Source organism: Cheilinus undulatus, linkage group 17, assembly GCF_018320785.1.
Source record: "Cheilinus undulatus linkage group 17, ASM1832078v1, whole genome shotgun sequence".
In the NCBI taxonomy this organism is placed as follows: Eukaryota; Metazoa; Chordata; class Actinopteri; order Labriformes; family Labridae; genus Cheilinus; species Cheilinus undulatus.
Window position 1 is genome coordinate 31,853,850 of NC_054881.1, and position 26,005 is coordinate 31,879,854.

At 37.8% G+C, this 26,005-nt stretch overlaps 2 protein-coding genes across 2 annotated transcripts in view; both read right to left on the bottom strand.

Annotated features, from left to right (window-relative positions):
* igsf9a (immunoglobulin superfamily, member 9a) overlaps positions 1–6,485 on the bottom strand; it is a 95,522-nt gene extending 89,037 nt beyond the window's left edge. The window contains exon 1 of the mRNA XM_041810322.1: positions 6,285–6,485. The gene's annotated coding sequence lies outside the window, so the exon portion shown is untranslated. The remainder of the gene's footprint in view (positions 1–6,284) is intronic.
* A 2,715-nt stretch (positions 6,486–9,200) lies between these two features.
* On the bottom strand, positions 9,201–25,075 carry LOC121525300 (transmembrane protein 230-like). The gene is made up of 4 exons (XM_041811202.1): positions 24,948–25,075; positions 21,582–21,696; positions 21,075–21,197; positions 9,201–9,969 (listed from the first exon to the last, which is right to left on the bottom strand). Exons 2-4 carry the CDS (start codon positions 21,681–21,683, stop codon positions 9,829–9,831), a joined length of 366 nt encoding a protein of 121 aa, XP_041667136.1. The 5' UTR covers positions 21,684–21,696; positions 24,948–25,075; the 3' UTR covers positions 9,201–9,828.
* Between the last annotated feature and the right edge of the window lie 930 nt (positions 25,076–26,005).

Here is a 26,005-nt window from a genome sequence, read left to right on the forward strand (position 1 = left end):
AAGTACAAAAGAAATACAAAAGAGGATTCAGCTGTGTGGGTTTATAAACAGTGTATTCAGAAAGTATTCTGCCACACTTCACCCATGTGTTGCGGCCTGACGCTGCAAGTGAAAAAAAAATATTCTCATAAATCTACACTCAGTACCCCATCATGACAAAGTGAAAACATACTTTTAGAATTTTTTAAAAAATGTATTAAAATTAAGCTAAATAACAGAAATACATTTGCTGTCCTTTACAGAAACACTCAAAATTTAGCTCCACATCCGCCCATTTCTTCCAATCTTGGCTGAAATGTTTCTACACCTTGATTGGAGTCCACCTGTGGAAAATTATATTGATTGGACAAGTTGGGAAAAGCACACACCTCTCTAGACAATCCATATCAGAGCAAAAACCAAGCCACAAGGTCAAAGGAACTGTCTGCAGAGCTCAGAGACCGGATTCTTGCAAGGCATAGATGCTGGGAATGCTACAGGAAAATTCTGCTGCATTGAAATTTCCTTAGACCACAGCAGCCTCCATAATTCTCAAATAGAAGATATTTGGTCCAACCAAGACTCCTCCAAGAGCCAGCCAAACTGAGCAACCAGGGGAAAAGGGCCTTAGAAAGAGTGATGACCAAGAACCGAATGGTCACTCTGACAACCATCACTGCAGCCCTCCACTGATCTGGGCTTGATGGCAGAGTGGCTAAATGGAACTTCTGGAACTTGGTCCCATCTCCACACAGGATCTCTGGAGCTCAGTCAGAGTGACCATCAGGTTCTTGGTCAGCTCTCTTACTAAGATCCTACACCCCTGATTGCTCAGATTGGCCGGGCGACCAGCTCTTGGAAGCGTCCATGTTGTGCCAAACTTCTTCCATTTGAGAATTATGGAGGCCACTGTAGTCTTGGTAGCTTCAGTGAAACAGAAAGCCATCAACAGATCTGTGCCTTTTAACAATCCTGTCTCTGAGCTCTGCAGGCAGTTTCTTTGACCTCATGGTTTGATTTTTGCACTGATATGCACGATATGCAAAGCCCTGCAAAGGGTCTGAGTCCTTATGTCAATGTGGTATTTCAGATTTTTTTTATTTTTAATAAATTTGCATTTTTTAAATTTTGTATTCAAGTTGTTATGATGGGGTACTGAGTGTACATTCATGAGAATTAAAATAATTTTTTTGACTGTTGCAACATAACAAAATTTACAAAGGTGGAGGGGATGTGAATACTTTCTGAATTCACTGTATATCTACACAGAATGTACACAAATTTGGTGTATTTTCTATAAATCAGAGAAAAGGCAGGGGAAATCCATATGAAAGTGGCAGTCATTTTAACTTTTTTGTCCATGGTAACTCCTTAGGTTCAACTTCACAAACTCCTCAAAAGTACAATACCTGGGATCATTTTACTAAAATGAGTCATTTTGTACATGCACTCCTGCATGATTCTTAATCAGTAACAGTATTAAACTCTGTATTTCGCTGAATAAACACTTTCAGGCTGTCTCCTGGCTCAAAACCAATGTTTTAGACCACATTAGTGTAGCAGCATTTCAAAGGTAAAGGTCAATGCTAAGATCCTAAAATAAATGTCTTTGCTTTCATTTGAAGTCCAAACTTAGACGCCAGTAAGAATTACTCCACATTGTCCGTGGACACAGTTTTTTGAAATGCAAAATAATTTAATATTAAACTTGCAATTAAAAATATAATTTTCACAACTTACAGTCAATTTATCAAGTGATTGCAGTTTAAAAAATTAATCATTTCATAGCCCTAGTTCAAACACGAAAGTCCAGGAAGAAATTGTGATTTTCTGAGTCTTAAGAAATTGGATCCAGAGCTCACGTCTGAATCATGTCTGAGTCATTTGAGATGATTCACACTCCGGGCAAAACAAGATTATTTGGTAAAGAGTGAGCCTTGACAGCACAATATCAGTCAAACTTCACTCTAGGTAATGTAGTGAAGAAGCATAGCAGAAGTACATTTACTCATTTACACTAACAGCCTTAAAAATGTTTTTTTTTTCTTCTCTGCTTCTTGCTGTGAGTTACCCGGAACAACATGGACCTGTTCGATACAAAAGCTAAAAAAGCTCTCTTTTTCCTTTTATGAATAGCTGTGGCACTTTTGTAAAAGGGTGAAGTCACATATTTTCAACCAATCTGCACTCAACAATGTTAATTTGAATCGAAACACATCTGTTTGATCCCCATAAAGCCAATTTTTTCAAATGTGTGAAACTAGATTGAAAAAAGGTTTGTCCTTTTTCATTCTTTTCTGCAGTTTCACACAAGAAAAGCAATAGAAACATTAAGAAAAAGTTAAAAATATTAAGGACAGGATTTTCAGGAGCTCTGCAGGTATCATTTGTTTCTACATCACTGCCACTTTTAATTGTGTTTAATCATCAATCTGGCAGTTGTCTGTTTCCCTTCATGTCATTACAGTACATCAGAGACTTTCTGGACATGGATAATTTATCGCAGTTATCATCAATGTCTCCTTTGATTCATGTCAAAAGTAGCATCATTGTCAGACAAACGAATCTTCACTTATGAAACATATCTGCATCAACATCACAGCAGTCCTTTGAGTCTTCAGTCATGCAATGGGAATATCATGCAAAAATACTGGTATGGACTTAATAGTACTTTCTAGGCACTCATTTGCATCTGCTTCAGTCCTTTAACTAGCAGATCTGAAGTGCTTTCAACATCCAAACAGGCGTTATTCATATCATGTTTGACTAGTTCTTGTCCATCAAAAACAGTATGTGCTAGAATTTAATTCCAGTATCCATCCTCTAATGATGGGAAATATCAAAATATGGAAAGCTGAGCCCATCTGCCATCATAACAGGCACAATCAAAGCAGAAATAGACTGTGAAATGGTAAAACAGGCTCAGTCTGGGGGAGCTCATGAGAATATATGATATAAAAATGGATCTGTAGTTTCACAAAGCCAACAGCATGAAAAGATGAGAATTCTATCTGACTTTATTTAATCCATAATTCTAATGAATTCAGGGTGAAAAAAACAGAAATCTGTTCCATGTACCGACTAGGGTAGAAAATGAAAGGCATTTTCTTGGTTTGTGCCCCTTTTGGGTCAGAAATCATTAAAAGTGCTCTTGTCTGAGTTTTTGTAATCACAAATGAGCTTATGCAATCTACATATCGCATAAGTCTCAGATTAAGTATTTTTTATGTAGAAACAAAAAATGCTTTCTCATCTATGGGATGTGCACATTTTTCACACTCGGATGCCATTTTCATAAATGGCTATAAGCAGAGGTGGACAGTAAATAATTCCATTTACTCAGAATACTGAAAATAAGTAGTTTTTTTCAGGTACTTGTACTTTTTGAGTGCATTTTGAAATCAGTACGTTTTCTTTTGCTTAAGTTTAAACCAGAGTCACTTCAGTTTTACTTGAGTACAATACTCTAGTAGTTTGTTGACTACACAGTAGCACACAGAGTTGTTCAGCTGTTGTTCACAGTCAAATCTGGAGTGTTGATATCTCAGGGTTAAACATTTCAGAGTTGATTTTAACTCCCATTCTGAGAGAAATAGTTCTGATCAAACCAGTGTTTGTTCAACTCTATAGAGTCACTAGATCAAAGCTCTGCCCGCTGTATTTTTAAACCTGGAGGGATGTGTGGACAGAGTTCCCCCATCATTCCCTTGGGCTGAGTCTTTAGATATGTTTGGATGTTGCCTGTTGTACAGTGAGTCCTGCTGGTGTTCCTTTGATTGTGTTTCTAGTGTATTGTTGTTTTTGTTCTTAGACACATTTTCACCATGAGTGAAGTTTTCCACTGAGTTAGAATTTCCACCTGCGACCTTAGGTGTTCCTAAAGGCTGACTCAGACTACACAAGTCAGCCAGATTTTGGCCCGACTGCAACGCCACAGCTCATCATCGAACCTTGGGCCTGATTTTGCACTCTGGAAAACACTCTTGTAGTGTGACATAATTAACAATGCGTCCAAGATGCCCTTAACCTGACATGTCAGATGGATGTGTTTCACACATCCATCTAGAAAACCTCATTTGGAAAAGGGCAGAGCCTTTGGAAAAAAAAACTCTGAGGGTGATTAGATAAACGTTCTGTCTGTCACATCTGTACAGGCCAATCAGAGCAACAAAACACGTGATGTTGTAGCCGCTCCTAGAGTAATATAGAGAACTGCATAATGCGAACCATGGCAACGTCAGTACACGACTTTTGTTGTTTTTAAAAAAAAAGGACTCAATGCTGTTATTTGTTCTTCCTTTAACAAAGAAATGTTGTCAAGTTCTGATAAGACTGATGCTTTAGCAGCATCCACACTAATGTCTTCTGCCATATCTGCACTGGCCTCGTGTTGCTGCTTGCATACGTCACGACTCTGCGCCCGAAAGCACTGTCCCTTGTCGCTGATTGGTCCTGTCACTTTCTAACCGGGCCCAAACGGTTCAGACGGGAGCTTTGCAAGATGGATTCGAAACACGGAAACGGGAGAATCCATCTGCTTTGCAAGGTTAAGATGCCCTGTGATCACGATTCAACAAGACTAGCATGTCAGAAATTTTCTTGCTTCGTCATCTACTTTGACACCTTGACCTGCTGCCAAAAACGTGAATCCTGATGCCTACCAACAGCAAAGCATTTGCTCCTTATCTTTGCATCATCATTCACAAGAATCCCTGCTTTTTTTCCCTCCAGGGAACTAATGCATCTACATATTGTTATTATTCTATTACATTTTGTTTCTTGTTTTTTTCTTTTGTGAGCAAAGACCACTACAATCACATAAAGCACTTCTGTTCTGCCCCCCGATGAACTTTCAAACAGTCACAGAGACAGTGGTGACAAGACAAGGCAAGATTTTAGTTGCATAGTCTGACATGGTGCCGTCGTGAACGACCAAAGAAAACTTTGTAGTCTGAGCCGGCCTTAAAGGACATAGTGCATCAGTATGCATTGCCTTGCTATAAGGTTGACTCTCTTTGTTCTTGCCAGAGGAGACTCACCTTGCAACAGATTTCAGGAATTACTGCAGTTCTGCCGTAAAACACTTGCAAAAGTGTAATTTAACTTTGTGTTGTGTGGACCAATGTAACACTTTTAAAGTGTTTAATTTGACTCTATGTGACTTAGCCTGAACAACCTAATTGGAGATCTATTCTCAAGTTGTTCCTTCCAAAAAGGACAGATCATATTTTACTCTTTGGACTCTAGTACTTACAGTAAACTTTAAATCAAATACTTTTTACTTTTACTTAAGTAGATTTATAGAGCTGTACGTTTACTCTTACGGAAGTAAATTTTAAATATACTTTTACCCGAGTACAAAAATCTTTTAACATTTTCCACCGCTGTCTATAAGCAACCTTCACAGTAACTGTTGCAAATTTAGTGGTTAAAAGTACTTGAATGCTGTATGTTTAAAAGTTGTTTTACCCTAGTTTTAAAGGGTTCAAATGTCAGTTTCACATGTTATCATACCTTGATAACCTCATTACAACAGTATCAGAAAATGTAAACATGAGACGTTAAGTAAATGATTAACACAGACCTAGTTTTTATATGGGATTTTGAACTGGTCTTCTAAAAGTGGTGATAAAGACCAATGATAATATCAAAATCTTTGTAGCTCAATGGTAAAACATAATATTTATTTGGATATTGTTTTTCTGTTAATGAATAAAAAATTGCTGTCACAATACTAGCATTAGAAACTTTGATATGATTCCAGTATAATTCAATTTTAAAATTTCCTGTTTAAAGTCTCATCACTATATATAAAGCCTAGACACCCAATACTGAGAGGTTTTTGTTTTTAATGATAGAAGGTTTTATGTAAGCTCTTAAAAATGTTCTATACTGTCAAAAAAAAAAACCTTCTCAACATTTTCATGTGTTGACACTGTCCAAAACTTTCATTACCACGTTTCCAAAATGCACTTAATAAAATACACTTAAATTTATAAGAATTGTACTATTACTCCCATCTGAAGTGATTATAGACTTATTACCGAGCCTTAGTGACTGCGTTAAGAGCTACGGAGCTTTTAAATGTCCATCACTAAGAATGAAGCTCCTATGGAAATGGCATTACTGACGTCTTAATGCGTGACGCAGGTTAGAGAACTGGGAGGAAATTCAATGAGTCAGACAGGTTAGCCTTTACAATTTGGGCTGACATCTCCTTTCAAAGCTTCAGGTAGAAACACTTGAATAATGTTTAACTGCTGAGTTTCTATGTCATTTCTTTCTTTCAAAGGCTATGTTCCTACCTGTACATGTAGCTCGGTTACTGGCTGCCGTCGTGATACTTCTTTTTACAACCACATCCTTCGTAGGCTCCCTAAAAGTCCAACTTGTGCGTTAGTTTTTCTCCGTGTGAAGGCCAGGTCACTGTGTGGCTAGCTAAAAGCAGGTCTTTTTCCTTTGTGGCGTTTCAAACTACCTGTAAGATGAGCGCTTTTCTTTTTAAACCCCGCCGGCAACAGGTGTTCATTTCACGTACAGGTGACAGTGAAGCATCGACGCACTTTGCTGCTCCCTCACGAGCTCGTCAGAGTCCAGCAACCCCCACCCCCTCCCCCACTTAACACACCCCACACCCTCCCTCCCCTCCCTCCTGTGGCTGCCGCTGTTCTCCCGTGTTCAAACGACTCAAACCACATTAATTGAAGGCTCTGCGACAGCCCGAAAGCTCTTTAATGTTTTAAGCCAATGCAGCTTTAATGAAAGAGTTTGTTTGTGCAGGCACAGGATGAAAAGCTGTTTCCCCCCTAATCCCAGATGATATCCAGCTAATGCTAACCACAAGAGGGTGTCCTTTACCTGATGTTGGAGGCCAAGCCAGGGGGAAAAAGTTACAGTTGAATTGGAATTGTTTAGCAGGAACAAGACTTACACTTTATAGAGTAAAAAAATAATATCCACATTGTTTTCATCGATTTATTTTTCTTTAAAACGGGTCAAATAGCGGAAAAACTTTTTTTAGTTTTTTTTCTTTCCTCTTTCATGCTTCTAATAGAAACATTTTTATAGACTGATATGACAAAAAAGAAATCTATTTCTTTATTTAATCTTGGGAATATTATTTATTAGATGGTCTCATAAATGACAACAAAAACTCTGTAAGCCCCTCATCTTAAGGTCATTCAGTTGTATTCAATGTAAATTTCAAGTGATGTAGTGCTGTGTATATATATATAAACAGTGCTTAACAAATTTATTGTACCACCCTAACCAAAGTAAGGTTTATGCCACAGCTGCCCTAAATTAATGGCATTGGTAATTACCAAAATAATTTTTTATGTTTCTGCAATGGTTAATACATCAATATGTTGAAGCTCTTTAACCCAAATGATATTTTTAATGCTAAAATATTATTATTATTGTTATCCATGAATTTTAAAATTGACTGATTTACAAAAAAACTGAAAAAAATAGTAAAGCCCATTATTAATATTTCTTGATTAATATGTCAAATTATAGTTATTTACTTGCATTCCTGAACAGAAAAATTAGTTTTAGAGGTTGAATGTTATGCTTGATTAATTTCTGACTTCTCGGAGAAGCCCAGTGAGCCGGCTCACTGAATTCAGTTTGAAATTGCTCATTCCTGTTCAAAATGGTAAAACGCGGAGAGCTCACTGAAAATGAAAGAGTCTGCATTAAAGCACTTCATGATGCTGGATGGTCTCTGAGACAAATATGACAGGTGGTCTAATAAATTTGTTAAGCACTGTATATATATAGTGCATTCAGATTTATGATTGGAAAATTGACATTTACCATTCAAATGAGTGCTGAACTGCTACACTAGTGTGGTCTAAAACATTGATTTTGAGCCAGGAGACGGCCTCAAAGTGTTTATTCATTGAAACACGGAGTTTAATACTGTTATTGATCAAAAAACATGCTGGAGTGCATGTACAAAATGACTATTTAGTCAAATGATCCTAGTTAATGTGTTTTTGAGGAGTTAGTGAGGTTGAATCTAAGTGGTTACCATGATCAGAAAAGTTGAAAAGACTGCCTATTTAATCTGCGTTTCTCCCTGCCTTTGCTCCAATTCATAAAAAAGATACCAAATTTGTGTACTCTTTGTGTTTACTGTGCATTAAGAAGTATTCAGGCCCCCTTCACTTTTGTCAATTTTGTAATGTTGCAGCTGCAGTCCAGATTTTGAGAAGGCTGCAAAAAAAATCTGTTGTACTGAAGGTTCCCTAGATCATAGTGGCCTCCATGATTCTCAAATGGAAGAAGTTTGGCACCGCCAGGACTCTTAAAAGAACTGGTTACTGACTGAAGGGGGGAGAAGGGCCTTAGTAGGAGAGGCGACCAAGAACCTGATGGTCACTCTGACTGACCTCCAGGGATCCTGTGTGTAGATTGGACCAAGTTTCAGAAGGGCAACCATCACTGCAGAGTGTCTAGACAGAGGGGGATTTGAGTGGATGAGACTACATCGTTTTGGGTGATTGGGAAAGTGCCTGACATTTGTTTTGTTATCGAGGAAATAATCAAAATTGCAGTAGAAAACATTTTTGTATGCTCCAAATAAACAGCTCCCTGCTTCTTAATGTGTGCAAACAAAAAAAGTTCCTTGATAATCTGTATTTTGCTGTTGCTAGCTAGAATGAAATACCTAATGACATCCTGCTTTTACATTTTAAATTAATACAGTGACCTCCTTACCTCAGTAAAAATTTAAATTAAATTTTCAATGCTCAAGGAGGCTTTTATCAGTGATTAGATGCCCTGTCCTCCTTGAAGCAAAGGTTGTTGCCTTGACACTTCCTGGTGAAGGCCTGATGCCATAATTGTCATTTTTTTGTTCTTTTAAAGGTTTGCATGACCATACTGCTGAAATTAATGTATTGTCATTGTTAAAAGAGGGTACCTATATTGTCTTTTTAATGACTGCTTTTCAACAGGTACCTCGAATGTGCCATTTTATCAGTCCAGGGAGCACTCCTGTCCTCAGTTATTGAACTGTTGATAATAAATCTGCGACATCTGTTCATGGAGGCCTTTTATAAGTTAGAGTTAGAAGAAATAAGTACAGTGGCAAATACAATGCAGTCATTGCTGTAATCAAAGTAATCCAAACAGTTTAACCTTTATACTGGTCCATTATGATGATACTACCTAAAGATTCTGCAGAAAACATGACAGACTTAGATCATGAGCATTTTACTTTTATTTCATTTCGTTCAAATCAAGCCAAAAGTATGTAAAAATACAGCTTTCTTTGATATCCAACAGTTGAATGACTAAGCACGAAAAATATTCAGCACTTCAACAATCTTTGGACAGCACTTAAAAATATAATCCTTCAGGAGAATTAAATATCTGTTTAAGATATGCTACAAAAACAGCTGTGCAAAAACACAAAGATTTTCAGCCATCCTGATTAAGTATTTTCTAAAAGTATTTTCTAAAAGGCATCAGTCTACGCCGTTTCATCACACAGACAAGGATTGTAACATTCTTTTGAAAGAATGATAAGTGGTGTTCAAGAGTGACATGCTGCTGAACTATTGCTGGTCTGACGTCCTCTACTCATCAAGTATTTGACTCACTGTCATTAGTATAGATATAAAAAGCATCTAAGGTCTGTAAAGCTTCTAAGAGCTGATTAATAAAAGATTATAAAATTATAACAAAAAAGAGGTGACAACAGCAAGCAGTGCACTGTTTGCACTGACAGCATGGAGATAGAGTTTAATTTGCTACATACATTCAGAAGCTCCAAGTAAAGAGCTGGTAACAGTCTCAAAATAAAAAGGATAATCCACCAATCAGCTGTCGACTTTCAGCTCAGTCACCAAAATCTGGGATGTCTTCGTATGAGTAACCCCGGTAACCCTTTGCAGCAAAGTAGGCGATTCTCAAATGGTAAAACCCAGGGAGGAAAACAAGCAGCCCGATGATGATGACAGGGATGGTGCGGTCTGGATGCTGAAAATAAAACAAAGAATCATGACATGAAGAGTTACATGCAGGCATGTCTTTGTGTTAATGTGGTTTGACGTACTTTAGAGCTGTGTTGTACATCATTTATTAGAATATTTTAGTTGGTAATGAGTTGCTGGAAGGAGCATAACGGAGTCTTTAATGTACTCATCAGGCTACTTATCTCCTCCTCGCCTGTCAGCACGACATAAACCCCCATCTGAAGGAAGAGAGCGTGGAGGAGGCACACACACAAGATGACTTCATCCGTCAGAGATCTGGTTTCATGTAAATCATCAGACGTGTCATACACACAGCAGCTAAACCACTGGGAGGCACTTTGCCAAGTGTTTTGTTCCATTTCACCACCAGATGGCAGCCTTGTGCACTGGGTTACTTCAATGCCCCTTGGTGTTTTTTTGAAATGACTTGCTGCTGAATGGGTCATGATAAAGACTGAGATCTTACTGCAGGTTTTTATGAAAAGAAATGGATGTAGAATGTTTATTAATAATTAAAAACCATGTTTTTTTGGTAGGGTCTACATCCCAAAACACCCAAAAATCAAGGGGATGGCCTCCAAAATATCATCTGATATGACACTAACAGATGTGTTTTCTAGATGTTGACCAAAATAAATCCTTTTTAATTTGATTTTTTCTGCTTTTTAACAAACTCTCTTTAAAACATCTCATGGTCTTCAACAGCAGATGGGTTTTTTGTTGTCCTAAAGACAAATTCCATCTACTAATGAATTCAGGGGATTCACATTCAGATGGTGTCTATTCTTTACAAGAGGAAAGCAGAGAATGACCTTCTTTTTAGACTAATCTGTGCATCTTAAGAATAAAAAAATAGGCATTTTAAACCTGCTGTTGGGAGTTTTTGACAAGTTATGGAAGAAGTCAGCCTTGGCCAGAACCAAATCCTAAGTGCACTCTTCTTCATCCTTAGAAAGTATATAATATGCTGATTTTATTCATGAAATATATTGAAAGAGAAGCTTTGTGCTTTGCTTGAAGGTCATGGAGGTGTTCATAAAACAACAAAAGACCAAAAATTCACACTGGAAATTCAGCTCAGCTTTAGTGCGCAATCTGAATGTACAGCCTTCCTAGGGAAGATTTCTGGTTTCAACATAAAAACAGGAGTAGGCAGAGTAATCCCATGTGTTTTAACCACTTAAAAATAGAAGTACTTTCTCTGCCCAGCTTGCTAAACAAGCATATCTTAGCCAAAACAAGTTCAATCAGAAGGCGTGTCACCTCTATAGACCTCCTGTGGTCATCAATTTTTCAGTCAACCAATCTTTGTTTGTATAAAGCTAATTTAAAGCCAAAGTTATCTAATGACTCTGGCCAAAGCAGTGCTGGGACTGGAGAGAGGTAGGAGAGAGAAAAGCAGGAAGAGGAGAGGGACAGGAGAAACAACAAACAAAAGACAGATATATGGCAGTGGTGGCCATAAACCTATCTCCCATTTTGTAGGATATCCAAAGTGTCAATAATGATGGTAGCAGTATAAAATACAGAACAGAACAATAAAATATTAACATGACTAGCTAGGATGATAATGAAAAAGACTACCATGATGCCACCACAGTAGACAGTAGTGGTACTAACTACCAACTACCAACAGCCATAAAAGTAGCTAACCTTGCAGAGCAGATGGATTTGCCAGACTCCATCTACAATCCACACCGTTTGTGCCAAACTGAACACTGTTTGGACCAATCAACATCATTTGAAAAGAACGAGGCGGTAGCTACGGGTGGGGTTTAGCTGGACTTTAAGCCATTTGCAGTGGCTCCCTCCAATGAGGTGATTAGCTAGGAAGTAGCTTTAGTATAACGTCAGTATTACTAGAACTTGACCATGTTTCTGTATGAAACAAAGAGGAAAAAAACACTTTTTTCATGGGACACTGTTGCTCTTCTGCCGAACTGCTTCAGCATGAGTATGTGATAGTTGCAAGGAGAAAGGGTTAGGTGTTGTGTGAGTGGGTATTTGCAATGTCTGCGAGAGGACTGATTAGCTCGGACTTAGCCACAGTGTCAGTTTTGTCAGAACTGGACAACTTTTCTTCATTAAAGCAAGAGCAGAGAGCCACACTTAAAGCTTTTCATGATGGAAAGGATGTTTTCACTCTTCACCCAGCTTGCTTCAGAATGAGTTTGCAATCTGTACAGTTGGAGTTTGCCAGTGATTTAAAAGGCTGCTGCTGCAGTAGCTACTAGCTCGGATGTAGCTGTTGGAAAGTGGCAGTTTAACTGGAACTGGGCCATGTTTCTTTTTAAAACAAGAGCAAAGAGCCACACCAAAAGGTTGTCCTGGCAGAAAAGATGTTTTTGCACATCTCCTGACGGGCCTTGGTTTGATTTTAATCACAGAGAAGCTCTGCTATTAACAATCTATCAATAATTATACATCTGTAAGCCGTAATCATCAAGATTTAAACAACAACAAAAATTTTTTTGAAATATTAAATTTGGAAATGATTAATCTAGAATATACAGAGGTTTCACTTCTCGAATTAAAAAAGGAAAAATAACCTTGTCACGATATTCTCTTTATTAAGATGCACTTGTATATCATCACATCAGACATGTATTTAATGAAAAATTACACAAAAAATCAAACTCTTTCTATTTTAACATTGCATTTGGTTGAGATTCACCAGTAAACAGTGTTCATGTTTTAAATCATAACACTGGTATTTACAAGTATTAGCCTATTTAGTGCTTCTGTTGCAAATGAGACATTGCTTTGCTGTTTTACACTTCATAAAATTATTTGCAGGTATCTAATTTTGACATTTCAATCATTCCAAGCTTTCCTTGTACAAAATATGCACAACACAGTCATGTTTACTTTGCATGCTGCCAGTTCTTCCAATGTATGGCTTTGATCCACTTCTGCTATCGTTCCAGGTCTTTTGGCATATGATAGAAGTCTATATTAGCCTTTCCTGTTAGTACACCCCACTGCACAACAGGATATAACCATGTAGACATGTAGCATGTAGATTGCAAATAACTGCAGGACATTTGAGGACGAGAGTGTTACTTTAGTTCATGCATCCTGTAAGTAACGTTTCCTTTTTGCTGTTTGGGCTTGGGTGCGACAGATATTGTGACATCAGTCAAAATGATCTTCAAAACCACCCTAAAAATCAGCCTTGTTTAAAAGTTAGGTTTCACTAGGTTTTAACGTGCAATAGTTGAAGTGTTGTATCACGATTTTCCCACTGAGTGCAGAAGTTGCAACTTAAATCATGCAAAAATCTCCCTGTAAGTGTAAAGTCTAATGTAGAATATGGTGGTCATGGTGTATCTTTTTAAAAGTGTGATAATTTGAGGAGGGGAAGAGGGTTTGATCAGTTGTCCAGCTTCAGCAGTGCATTCTTCCTGATAGATTACATCCCTCTGACATCAATGGTGACTTTGTTTTTGTACTCCTGCTTTTGTTTTCCACAAGTGCAGATCCTTTTCCTTTGTTCAATAATTAGGAATCAGAAAATCTACTTTACCTTAAGTTGTAATTCACAACTTCATCATCACTAATTGTCAAGGTTGGTAAGATACGCTAGTTTTAGATAAAGGGTGCAGGCTCTGGTTAACATCTAATCACAATGCTTTACAAGATTAAGACTGATTCAGACATTTTGGCAGCTGTAATGGTGGTGAACCAAAGTTATTACAAGTTTTGAGTCTGTTAAGAGCAGCTAAAGGCCGGCTCAGACTACACGAATTCAGACAGATTTAAGCCTGACTGCGACGTCGCAGCTCATCGTCAAAATTCGGGCCCCATTTTGAGAATCGGGAACGACAAACTATCTTGTAGTGTGACATAATTAACAACGCATCCAAGACTCCTTACGGTTCCTCACGACCATGATTCCACAAGACTAGCATGTCAGAATTTTTCGTAAAACATCTTCCAGTTTGACACCCTGACCTGACAGTAACAACGTAAATCCCGACGTCTAACAGATGAACATTTGCTCATTATCTTTGCATCATCATTTCCAAGATTTACCCCTTTATCCCCTTTTATTCCCTAAAACTAATGTGTACATTTTATTTTATTTTATTTACATTATCACACGCATACCTTGAGTTCTATCTGAAGGAGAGCCAGCCAGTCCATATTGTCCTCCTTTTGATACATCCATACTTATTAGCCATAATCCAAACTTTCCTTTTTTTTGGAGCAAAAAGACAGCTACAATCACATAGAGCGCTTCTGTTGTAGAGTGATGGACACTTTTTGGCCCGCCCCCCAACAACCTGTGAACTCGCACTCAGTCGCGGAGACAGTGGTGACGTCAGCGTACACTGAGCGGTCCCGACCACTCTTGTAATGTGGCCAGGCTATCGGCCGAGACGGGACAAGATTTTGGTCGCAGAGTCTGACATGATGCCATCGTGAACGACCAAAAGAACTGTGTAGTCTGAGCCGGCCTTAAGAGACAACTTGGCCTGAAAGACAAGACTGTTGCAAACACTGCTTTTAAAAAAATGCCTTTCACCGATGTGATGCAATGCTATACTACAGGATACAATATGACATGACACAACACGATATGATATGATACATTACATTAATTCCAAGAGTCGCACCTGATTGGTCACCTGAAATTAAAATGTCATTTGCGTGTGTCATTTTTGTTAGTTAGACATTCTATTCTGTCCTGGTAGATATAAACCTGTTGTGTAATCATACCGCAAGTTACACACTAACTAAACTTAAGAAAAAAGTAAGTAAATTTGAGTGTGGTAGGTTATTTCTTTGTTGTTAAATTGCTTTTTGGCTTTTTTAAATCTTTTAGGGTGAGCACCACAGTAGAGTATACAGTATGGGTTCCACCAAACGCCAAACAGTTTATTTTGATGTTGCTATTGACTCTTGTTTTGAGCTTCCTGTACGCCCAGGTGCTGACATTCAGGTGCCTGATTGACTGATCTGGATAGGGCCTGTGTGATAGGGCAACTTCAAGCTGAGTGAGTCCAAGTACCATTTCAAAACGAAAGGCTAAGTCCATATAACAGGGGATGTCAGAGACAGGCCGTGAATTGGGTGTCCCAAGAAGACCGTTTCTTCACCCTTGCAGCACAGGAACTGTAGGCTGGCCTCTACAGATTTGCAGTCAAGGTTTATGGGACAATAGGCACTCTTCCCAGACAATCTGGAATAGACTGTGCGCAGCCGTTCTCCATTCTCACAGGGCAGCAAGGAGGCTTGCCATGACTGCCCTTCACTGTCAGGCCTCTTTGTGATGGTGTTGATACGTGCACTGGAACCTAAACGTGTATGTTTAGCAATGAGTCCAGATTCTGCCCACAGCAGTTGGATTGTAGGGTGGAGAAGATGCAAGGACACTGCTGATTCTGCACTGATAGAGAACATGTTTTGGTGGAGGCAGTGTGATGGTGTGAGGCAGCATCTCTCTCACTGGAAAAATGTGGCTTGCCATCGTTTGAGGCAATCTCAATGCAGAAAGATATCGAGATGAGATTCTGCAACCAGTGGCAATCCCAAAACTCCACAGTCTGGGACTGAGCTCCATCCTCCAAGATGACAACGCTCCACCCACAGAGCGGGGTTTATCAGAGACTACTGCCAGAATTTGGGAGTGGAGAGGATGGAGTGGCCTGCCAGTAGTCCTGACCTCAACCCCATTGAACACTTGTGGGATCAGCTTGGGTGTGCTTTTCATGCCTGAGTGACCAGCACAATCACATTAGCTGACTTGTGACAAATGCGGGTTAAACAATGGGATCCCACCCCACAGCAGTGTGTGACCAGCATGAGGAGGAGGTGCCAGGCCGTTTTGGGTGTGTATGGTTGTTCTACACACTACTGAGGACTCTGTTTCTTAAATAGTTAAATTGCCAATATGTCTTGTTTCTTCACACTTCAATCATCCAATCTATTGAAACTGAACAAGAGTCAATGGCAGAATACACTGTTTGGCATTGGCAGAGAAGATATGGCAAATTTTTCATAAGCTCAATCAACATACTCAGCTCTGCTGCTCATCTCACAAATGCATGCTCCTTACAAATATGGCACCATTTAAAAGGGAAATAAAAGGCTTTCCAATGGTTTAAGATGTATTGCCAAGAAGCATTAGTACAACAAATAAACAGTCTACTTAGTCTCAATATAGGTTAAGGACTTTATACTATAACTTATGGTAGATCTCACTCAAAGCTCATGCAACAGGCCACTGGACTTTGCTTCAGTTCACAGAAACATTTTCATTCAACAAAATATGAACTTCTGAAAACAAGAACTTCTAGCAATTACATTGGCTGTATCCCTTTCTTGCATTATTTATAACATGAACCTTGTGTAACTCATAGTAATAGATATGCTTTTTTAACAACCGTGGGCTAATTGGCAGGAACAAGGCTTGGATGCCAGAATGCTGCCTTGGTGTCAGATCAAATTTTCTGCAAACAGAATCTGCAAAATTAAAAGAAAATTTATAATATGTGCAGACTCCATTATCTCCCACACAGAGTCATGAGTTAAAGAATCAAAAACCACAACAGGGCTGCACTGAACTGGCACACTAAGGTATGAAAAATCTGGATTATTAGTTATATTTAACACACAAACACACAACCTTTTTGGACAGTCAAACCAAAAGCAGTGTGAAAACTGGCAACAAAGCAATGTTATGTCAGGAGAACTGTTCCATTACAGCTTTATAAAGATACATTTAACAGCAGAGTGAGTGGTTTAATTACTACTTGAGTTGAAATGTTGAAGGCTGTGTTGGCGGTCTTGCTGTGTTTCCAAAGTAGAGGCACTATCACACTGGCACACTTTTTAGTACTGACTGAAATATTTTCATTCTGTATCACCAAGTGTTCAAAAACGCCAAGAATCAGAGCTGGCAGTGAATGTTTGCCCAAACCTGCTGTCAGTTGTACTTATTCTAAACTCAGAAAGATAGTGAATCCAAATTTTAGCAAAATATATGGCAGATTATTTAAGCAAGTCATGTTCTCAGCCACTGTTTATTTTAGACAACACAGTTTTGGGAAATGTACGAGTTAGACGCAGGGATTAATGGCATCATTATATTCCACTATCATATGTGTATGGAAAAATGTAAAGCAAACAGGAGCTTTACAATTTGGATTAGCTTTGTTTGCCTGTTATTATTCTTACTGGCCCTGCTGAAAAGATTAAACAAAAGATCCAACCAGATCATTTTCTTTCCAACTTTACCCAGAATTTTGCTGCCATTTTTTGCCAGCCCCTTGGTAAATTTTCCAAGATGTGAGAATGCAGCAGAGCATTTTCAGAAAAGTTTCCCAGCTAATGAAGGTACAGCAAGCGACAACTACAGTCTCTTTGCACATGTTTTTTTCTGATCAACAGGATGTAATGCTACAGCCTTTTATTAATACTTAAAATATGCATGTAACCATAATGCATGTATCACATTTTTTATTGTTGTTCGGGCTCAGGAGGAGCCCGGACAACAATAAAAAATAAAAAAACAAGACCATTAAGGCTGAGTGGTTGCACAATGAAGTCATTGCAAAGGGGGCTTGAGAGGCAATGAATTAATGAAGGCTCACATATTTCATACACACTTCAGCATGCACTATTTGACCATTCAGATGGAGCCCCAGATACATGAGCTAATCAGATAAAAGTATCTGACAAACCTCAACCTCAATCGTATAAAGAACTACACAATACTCAGACCTACTGAAAAAATGTCAAGCAACAGCAAGTCTTTTTTCAATTTGAAGCCCTTATTTCGAGTTCCTACTCTATTTTGGTCCATCCTCCCTTATAAACTACATTTACAAAGCCGTCTAAGGCTCTGGTCAGACAAACTAAAAGCCACCTCACAGCTGTAGACAATAATAAGTGTGCAATTGGTTTATTTCTAGACCTTTTAAAGGCATTTGTCACTGTAGACCATTATAAGTGTGCAATTGGTTTATTTCTAGACCTTTCAAAGGCATTTGTCACTGTTGATCATTCAATTTTGCTTTGAAATATGTTCAAATGCAGATTTCATGAGAATGTTTACAAGTGTTTATGTTCGTAATAGAACACATTTAGTTTTTTTTAATGATTGTCAGTCTTGAAAAAGTATTATCCAATATGGTGTTCCTCGAGGATTCATTTTGGGACCTTTCTTATTCCTTATTTGCGTAAAACAGTGCTGCAGTATCTAATTCTATATTTCCATTACTTTTATCAAACAATACCAACCTTTTAGTCAAAAATAGAGATTTAACATTTCCCATTAGATCCTTAAATCTTATCTGTTAAAATCCCCGTAGTGTTCCATACTTTGTATCTTAACACACTAGATATGTTGGAATACTGTTGCTGTAAACATGTGAAACCCTGAGATCTATGTGTGACTGAATTTTTGATTTAGACCATTAGAAAGTTGTTCACCTCTTTCCTGGCTTGGTTTTATTTGAGCAGGGCAAATATGTGAGCCCATGGCATCATTGGCCTTGATGGGGAATTACACTACCCCCCAAACACTGCAATTATATAAAATCACCAAGCAGTTCATCTCATTACAGTCTGTTGTCAGTCGAAGTCACTTTCTTATTGAAAGTTAACAGCCAGCGTGCTGTGTTTTGTTTGTTGTGAGGCAAATTTCCCAAATTTGTCAGCCACGGTAGCCTGCAGGTCATTAAAAGCATCATAACAGAAAGATTTGTGCCAAAAAACAGTCAGTTTAATCCCTAACTTCTGTCCCTTTATTGTGGTACAGAGCCAGGTAGGTGTCATTTTTTAAATTTGGGAATATCGTACATCTTGTGAGGGGGTGTGGCTTCAGCTCATTCACTCCATAATATCTGCTCCATCCTGGAGCAGATAATATGGTATAATTTCATGATTTTGAAGCTTAATTTTAATTACTTAGAGTTGTTTTTATTACTGAAATTTGGCCTGTTGGTTCACAACACAGTGGCCTAATTTTATTTATTTATTTTTTTATCATTTTCAAAAGACTTTAAATTAATCTTCTTGGTTTCAAACAAAAAAGTTGTCTTTAAATATCAAAAAGTCTCATTTCATTGTATTTGCTGGAAACAAGAAATATGACAGTGAACACATTAAACTTTTCATTGGCAATGATGAAATCATTAAAGTTTCACCATTTCTTTTTCCAAATATTCATATCAATCACAAACTCTGCTGCAGAGAACAGGTTGGTTTTGTCTCCCAGAAAGTTGCAAAATCCCCAGGGATCTTAAGAAAAACAAGGGGACTGGTAAGCAAAAGCTGTTTTTTTACATTATATTACAGTTTTATTTATGTGGCCGAGAATTGCCTGACCAGCTCTTCCTGACTTGATGGATAGATTTCTAACATGTTGGGATATTTAGGTCATATGACTCCAAACACTCGCATATTGGGAGAAGAACCACAAGCAGAATCTTTTGTAAGCTGTCAGACAGCATCTTAAACCATCAAGACAACAGCAGGAATGACTTTCTAATGCCCCCCCACCTGCACTATAATAAAGGAAATAAAAAAAGGAGGACATATTCCCATCCGCGGACATCTGGCTGACATGGATGACAATGCTGTTTGTGTGTGTGGGATAGAGAGAGAGAGAGAGTGGCAGAGTGGGGAATTACTAGATACGACTCTAGCCTTAGTATGCGAGACCTTTTCAAAGGAAACTTCACTGATTTTGTAAGTCTGTCCTAACTTCACTTGTACAGTGTAAGCACTCAGGTCGTGCATCATCAGACTGTATGAGCACATAAATCGTGCACAATGGTCGTCAGCTGTAAGCGATTCAGTTGCACATTGTGAGCTGACTTTCTGCAACAACTGTAATAGAGTCGGCTTGAAATCGCACTCAGCATAAAAAAAAAAAAAAAACAAAAAGAACACTATTTTAGTGGGCTCTAATTAACCAGCTAGTTTATTGCAAAAAAATGTAATTACCCAGTAATTTCTCAAGAATAAAGTGGTTATTACAAGAATAAGGGGTAATCTTTACTAAGATGGCAGTTACTAAGTTAAAACTCAGAAATATGGTAATATTAAGGAAGTACTTAATTAGCAATAATGTTTTAATTATCAAGTAATTTCTTGAAATCTTGTTGCAAATTCTACTCTTTCTTACCCTAAAATATACTTGAAAATTATTCAGGAAGTACTCACTTTAATTTTGTTGACCAAATTAAAAAAAAATTACCAGGGAATTATCAAGCAACCTAAATAGAAAATGATCATCTTATTTCTAAGAAATTACTTTGTAAAATACCACCTATTAACCAGGGAATTGCCACAATATTACAAGGGTTAAGATAGTGTAACCCTAATTGCCACAATATTATGAGGAATTACTAGTTAATTTACACATTATTACCAGGTACTTCCTTAATATTACCAAGTTATAACTTGGTAAAATACCTGCGTATTTCTATGTAATTACACCTTATTCTTGAAATATTACTTGATAATTACCACTTATTACTATAGAATGCAAGGCAATTCAAGTCTACTAGATTAAAGTGCTACTAAAACTAAAGTTTCACAATACAATATGTACTATATCATATACCTAACTGCTATGAAAGTTATGTATCTTTTAACTTTCAGACATATCCAAAATGGCATGAAGACTTGATAAATTAAAATGCAATCAGAAGTGTTTGGAGAAACATCAGTGATACATGGAAAAACTAACAGACAGTGATTACAAGGCTTCTGGGTCTCATATATAGGAGCAGAATATAAAAAAAGAGATGATATAGACTGGTATCTTCCCACCAGGAATTACACTGAGAACAGACAGGTGGCAGGCAGCTCAGACAGAAACACATTTGTCACAAATGGATTTTCGAGAGAAGTGTATTGTGGGAACAGGCCTGACAGGGTGTTTACTGTCAGTTCTAAGAAACACAAACAGTACAGGAGAATGTGACATGCTTGACAATAAGCTTTTTAGCAACAGGACAAGAAACTGTGTTCAAACGTATCCACATTTCAACGGCAGTCCTGCTGTACTGACACAAGGAAAAAATGAACTGGGAGCCTGTCATTGTAATTACATGTTTAAGAGATTTTGCTTCATTTAAAGACCAAACTCACCTCAACCTCTATGGTCCCTGAGAGAAGAAGAGCCCCAAAGATTATCAATAAAGAGCCAATCAAAAACAGAAACACTGCCAGTGCAATCGCCTTGTAAGGGACCTTTGGTGGGCTTTTCTTGAACTGAAAGAGAACAAATAAAAGACACAGATGTTTTATCATGAGTATAGTTGACTGCAGCACATAGCACTGCTTACATGCAACACGTTATCACTACAGAATGCGTTCCTGTCAAGAGGAGAAACATATGTCAAACCCTAACAAATAACCTGACAACAAACAGAACCACTAAGTTAATCAGACTTGCTCTTTACCAGACAGCTTCGACTCTGGTGTAAAACCAGACAGCTTTAGTGTCTTTCCAGGGAGACGTTAAATCAGGATTCACCTCACATTAATTGCTTGCAGTAGTAAAGAGTTTACTAATAGCTTGGATCCTCCTGAGCAATCCATACAGCAGCATGGTGAGATGACAGAGACACAATAAAGTCTAAAGAAGAGTCTCACCTGCAAGTCTATGTAACCGTCATCGTCAGCAGCCAGCCGTGAATACTTGACCTTGTTGTTTGGAGCTCCAGCAATCAACACATTGCTTCTAGCTGCTTTCATTATTGCTTAGAAACTGTTTGGAAGAAAAAAAGTAGAAAGGTTATCATCATTATTATTATCTTCATAGTTACCTTTGATTTCTGTCCAATGACAGTATCTCAACGAAACTCTCTGCTGTTGATTATTTTTTGATAGTGCCCAAACATGCCAAATTTAATTATATGTCACATTTATTCTAAGCATCCAAAAAACACCTGTTTTAAAAAACGCTGCAGTACAGATCACAAAGACCAAGAGGTTAATGAGCAGGATATGCTCATGCTAATCCCCTTTTCTTTTCCTCTATGTTACCTCTCATCTCTCATTAATGTAACACAAAACTAGCATTCCTGTATGTCAAACATCTTTTCACTCAGCATGATTTTTCTGTTTCAAAGGCAGAGATGAACGTCTCTTTTGAAAGTATGAACTGATCAAATGAGGTGTTTGCAGCACACTGTCAGAGCAGCTCTCAGAAATTTGATCCTCAAGTTTTTTTTTTTTTCTACAACAGTTGTTTTCTCCTCCGTAGTTCATAGACGGAATGAAATGAAAGCCAATTATTCCCTTGGCCTCCTCTCTCAAGCAACCTGTGTGCACACTGCAGGGAAAATGTTTAGTAATTACGTTCAGATGGAGAAAATTTGTATTTATCCAGTGCTCTTTTTTAGCCATGGGGGATGTTGCCTTCCATGTTCACAGTAATTGTAATAACACCGCACATGTCAGTCTGCAGGAATAAAGACAAATTACTCCACATTATTTAACAGATTATCACTGATGTATTTGCTGCACCAAACAGAGATGGGCCAACAAATCACCACAACATTGATCTGCAGCAGAGGCGTGACAACTTATGTGCTGTGATCTTCCTCGAGGCCTAAGTTTGTTTTATGGGAAATTTTAGCTCAATGCATTCACATACTTGAGCCCCCCACAGGGAGTGAGATCTGTGAATAAAAACCGTTGTTCTTGCTCGAACAGAGCATGGAGGAGTTCTCAGAAATTGTATTTTTATATTGCAGGCAGTTGTCACATCAACTTGCCACAGAGCCACAGTGATGAAGGAAGCTCCAGGTTATAGTTATTGTAATTTTGCAGCACACACTGCAACTAGAGAATACTGTGGATTTAGCAAAAATGGAGGCAAGTGTTTACAATGCTGTTCTGAATGTCCCTATGTTATCAGAGAGAAACATATGCAGGTTTAAACACATGCCAAAATTACAAATATGTAGGCGTATGCATTAGTATTCGCCTGGACTGGATTCAGAGGGAGAGAGAGAACCTTTTCTGCAAAGTCACAAGATTGTTTTGATAAACTTTATTTGGTAAGCTTACTTTTTTCCTGGTATTAGCATGTGAGGTTACATGAATGATTAATAATGTGATAAACCATAGAAAGTCTTAAAATACGATGCCAGTCCACCAATACAACAAAATCTGCATTCACTGTATCCCCCAGTTGTTTACCTAGATTTTCTGCTTGAATTTGTCACCTATATATGCTTTGTAAATTTAGACTTTGCATGTTTGGGAAATTTTATCAAATTGCAGTTTCTCTTAAGTAGTGTAGATATTACAGAGGAAACTGAGGTCGGGTTTTTGGTAAAGTCTGTACAACCTAAGGAATTTACAATGATAATTTAAAATGTCACACAATGTGAAGTACACACATGATACATCTACTTTATAGAAAGAATAAGCACTCAGTGAAGAAATCCCTTAACAGTTAATCCTTTAATATTAACCCACACAAGCCAGCTGTGCAGGGATGTCAGTGGGGACTCTGCTTCACTTGTGTTTCATTCAGTTAGTCTCATGACACCTCCAGAGGGCTTAATAGTGATCTCTAGCAGAGGTCAACCAATATTGGTTTCTCAGGGCCAATACGATACTTTTTATAAGTACTTTAAGAGACAGATTACTGATATTTGGAACTGTTATGCATTTATTATGACGTACAAAATGTACTAAATGTGGCAAAAGTAAAATTGTACGATCAAAAACTGAGGGGAAATAAACAATTTAGCCCTTTTACTCCTACTTAGGTATGCTTTAACCAGATCAACTGTACCTTTACTTGAGTACATTACTCTTATACACTGTCAATTATAATGTGAGTTTTGCTGTTGTATTTTAATTTATTATAGAGGTGTGAGCATGCTCAGTTCTTTCATGAGGTTGTCTGAGGGTGTTTTCTCTTCTTTTTCTCTTGTTGTTCTTGCCAATAAGGAGAGATCATATTTTACTGCACAACACCTCGGTATCTGTTCAGAACTTAAAGTTAACTTTAAATTACATACTTTCAACATGAGTAGATTTATAGAACAGTGCTTTTTACTTGAGTAATATTTAAGCAGAGTAACTGTACTTTTACTAGAGTTACAAAAGTTGTGAACTTTTTCCACCTCTGTGTACCACCCAGCTCTAATTCCCTTAGTGGAGGGCGTACAGATGATATGGAATTTTATGTATGCTTTCATGTCCTTGACATACTGTATATATATTTAGAATAGGAAAAAAAAATAGTCTATAAAAGCAGCACTTTTAGACCATGTGAATTGTAGTAACATATAATAATACAGCTGAACATCCTATTAAGCAAACTTTGGATTAAAACGTTGAAAGTGGTATGGTTTTTCTGAAAGAATTTGGTCTTATGATCCACTAGTGTTTAATCCAAAGTCCTAGCTACAATGGTTTCCTTGGAACAGAATTAATGCACATGCTTTATCTTAACTTTAGAGATGTAAACACTACAGGCTGTATTGAGGGACTTGTCTTAGTCTCACGTTGTTGTTGAACTGGAATACTACAAAGTGTAGTCTATCTTGTGACACTTTCTGTTACTTTCCTGTCATGTTTCTGTGCCATTAAATTGTACAGCCTATATTGAGTCATTACCCAAAAAATAAAGTAGACAGAAACAGTTTTCCATCATCCCAGGAGTGAAATCCTTCCAGTATTTAGTTATAGCTAATGTGTGGACAGTTACTGTCTTGTTTTACTCTGATTTAAATCAGTTATTTATAGCAAGAATTAACCATCTATTTCCTGTACAGTTGTTACCGTTACAAAATAATGTAGTTGCAGAGCAGACAAGTTGACTGCTAAGTGAGCTGCTCGTCTATTTGACTTGTTTTAGTTGTTTATGTCTAGCTTATTAACGCTCCGACGTAATTAGCTGCAGCATTAGCTTCTTTACTAAAGCTATATAACGTAACGTCACACGCCTTACTGCATTTATTCTGAATATGTGTCGTAAGCTCGTACCTCTCTTACCTGAATTAGAGATATACAACGTGTGTCTGTGTCGAGTTGACAGTTCCTCTACGACGCCACATCTACATAATAGTTTTCATTGATGGAATTAGAGCGTACGTCTACTTCCTTGTTTACAAGCAGCGCGCATGCGTAGAAACAATGTCCTGCTTCTTATCCTGCCAAGCTAGAAGGACTCATGCATAAGCTGTCTAAACCTTAATTTGAGTTAGCTAGGTATATCTTGAGTGACTGATAAGGGATTAAACTTTACTGTGAAACAGGAACAATCCCAGCCTTCAGTAACACTTATTTAAACTCTAACCTTATAGAAAGCAGATAAAGCCAGGCTGCTTAAGTTATCAAAAATGACAACAGAGATTCATTGTTTTTGTTTTATATTTTCTTAACATGATGTTTTGGGATTTGTTGGCATTAAAAAAAAATCCTGGGCAGTTTTCGTGATTTGTAGGCACCAGGTAGAGACATTAGGCCCATTTAGCACTTTTTTTGGACAAAGTCTAAAAAAGCTTCTTTTTTTTTTCTTTTTTCTTTTTTCTTTCTTTTTTTTTTGTGAAACAATGTTGTTTCATTTAGGGGCTGATAATTTTGTCCTCTCCTGTAAATAGCTGTTAATTATTCAAACTCACCACATCTTCATTTTTAATGTGTCTCTATTCCAAGTACAACAAATAAAATATGCTCACTATTGGTGCAATATCTTTGCTGTACACATTTTTATTCATTGCATGTAATTTGACCTCGAAATAATCCACCATTTCAATGTTTCAGTATACAAATAAATCTTGATATTTTGGACATTTTGGGGTTTTGTGAAAGGCTTGAACTCACTGCTTTTGGTGCCAGAGGTCCTCAAGGTGCAAGCAGGCAGCAGCATGTTTAAATAATAAAGAGTCTCATTGTTTATTCTTATTGTTTTTTGTTTGTGTGAGTGTGTTTAGGGTGGAGATGGCTTTGGGGGAGAAACTCTTTCTGAACCATGAGGCACATGTTTTTGCTGGGCTGTTGCACCTGTTAGGGGGCAACAGTTAAAATAATGTGACGACCAGGATGTCAGA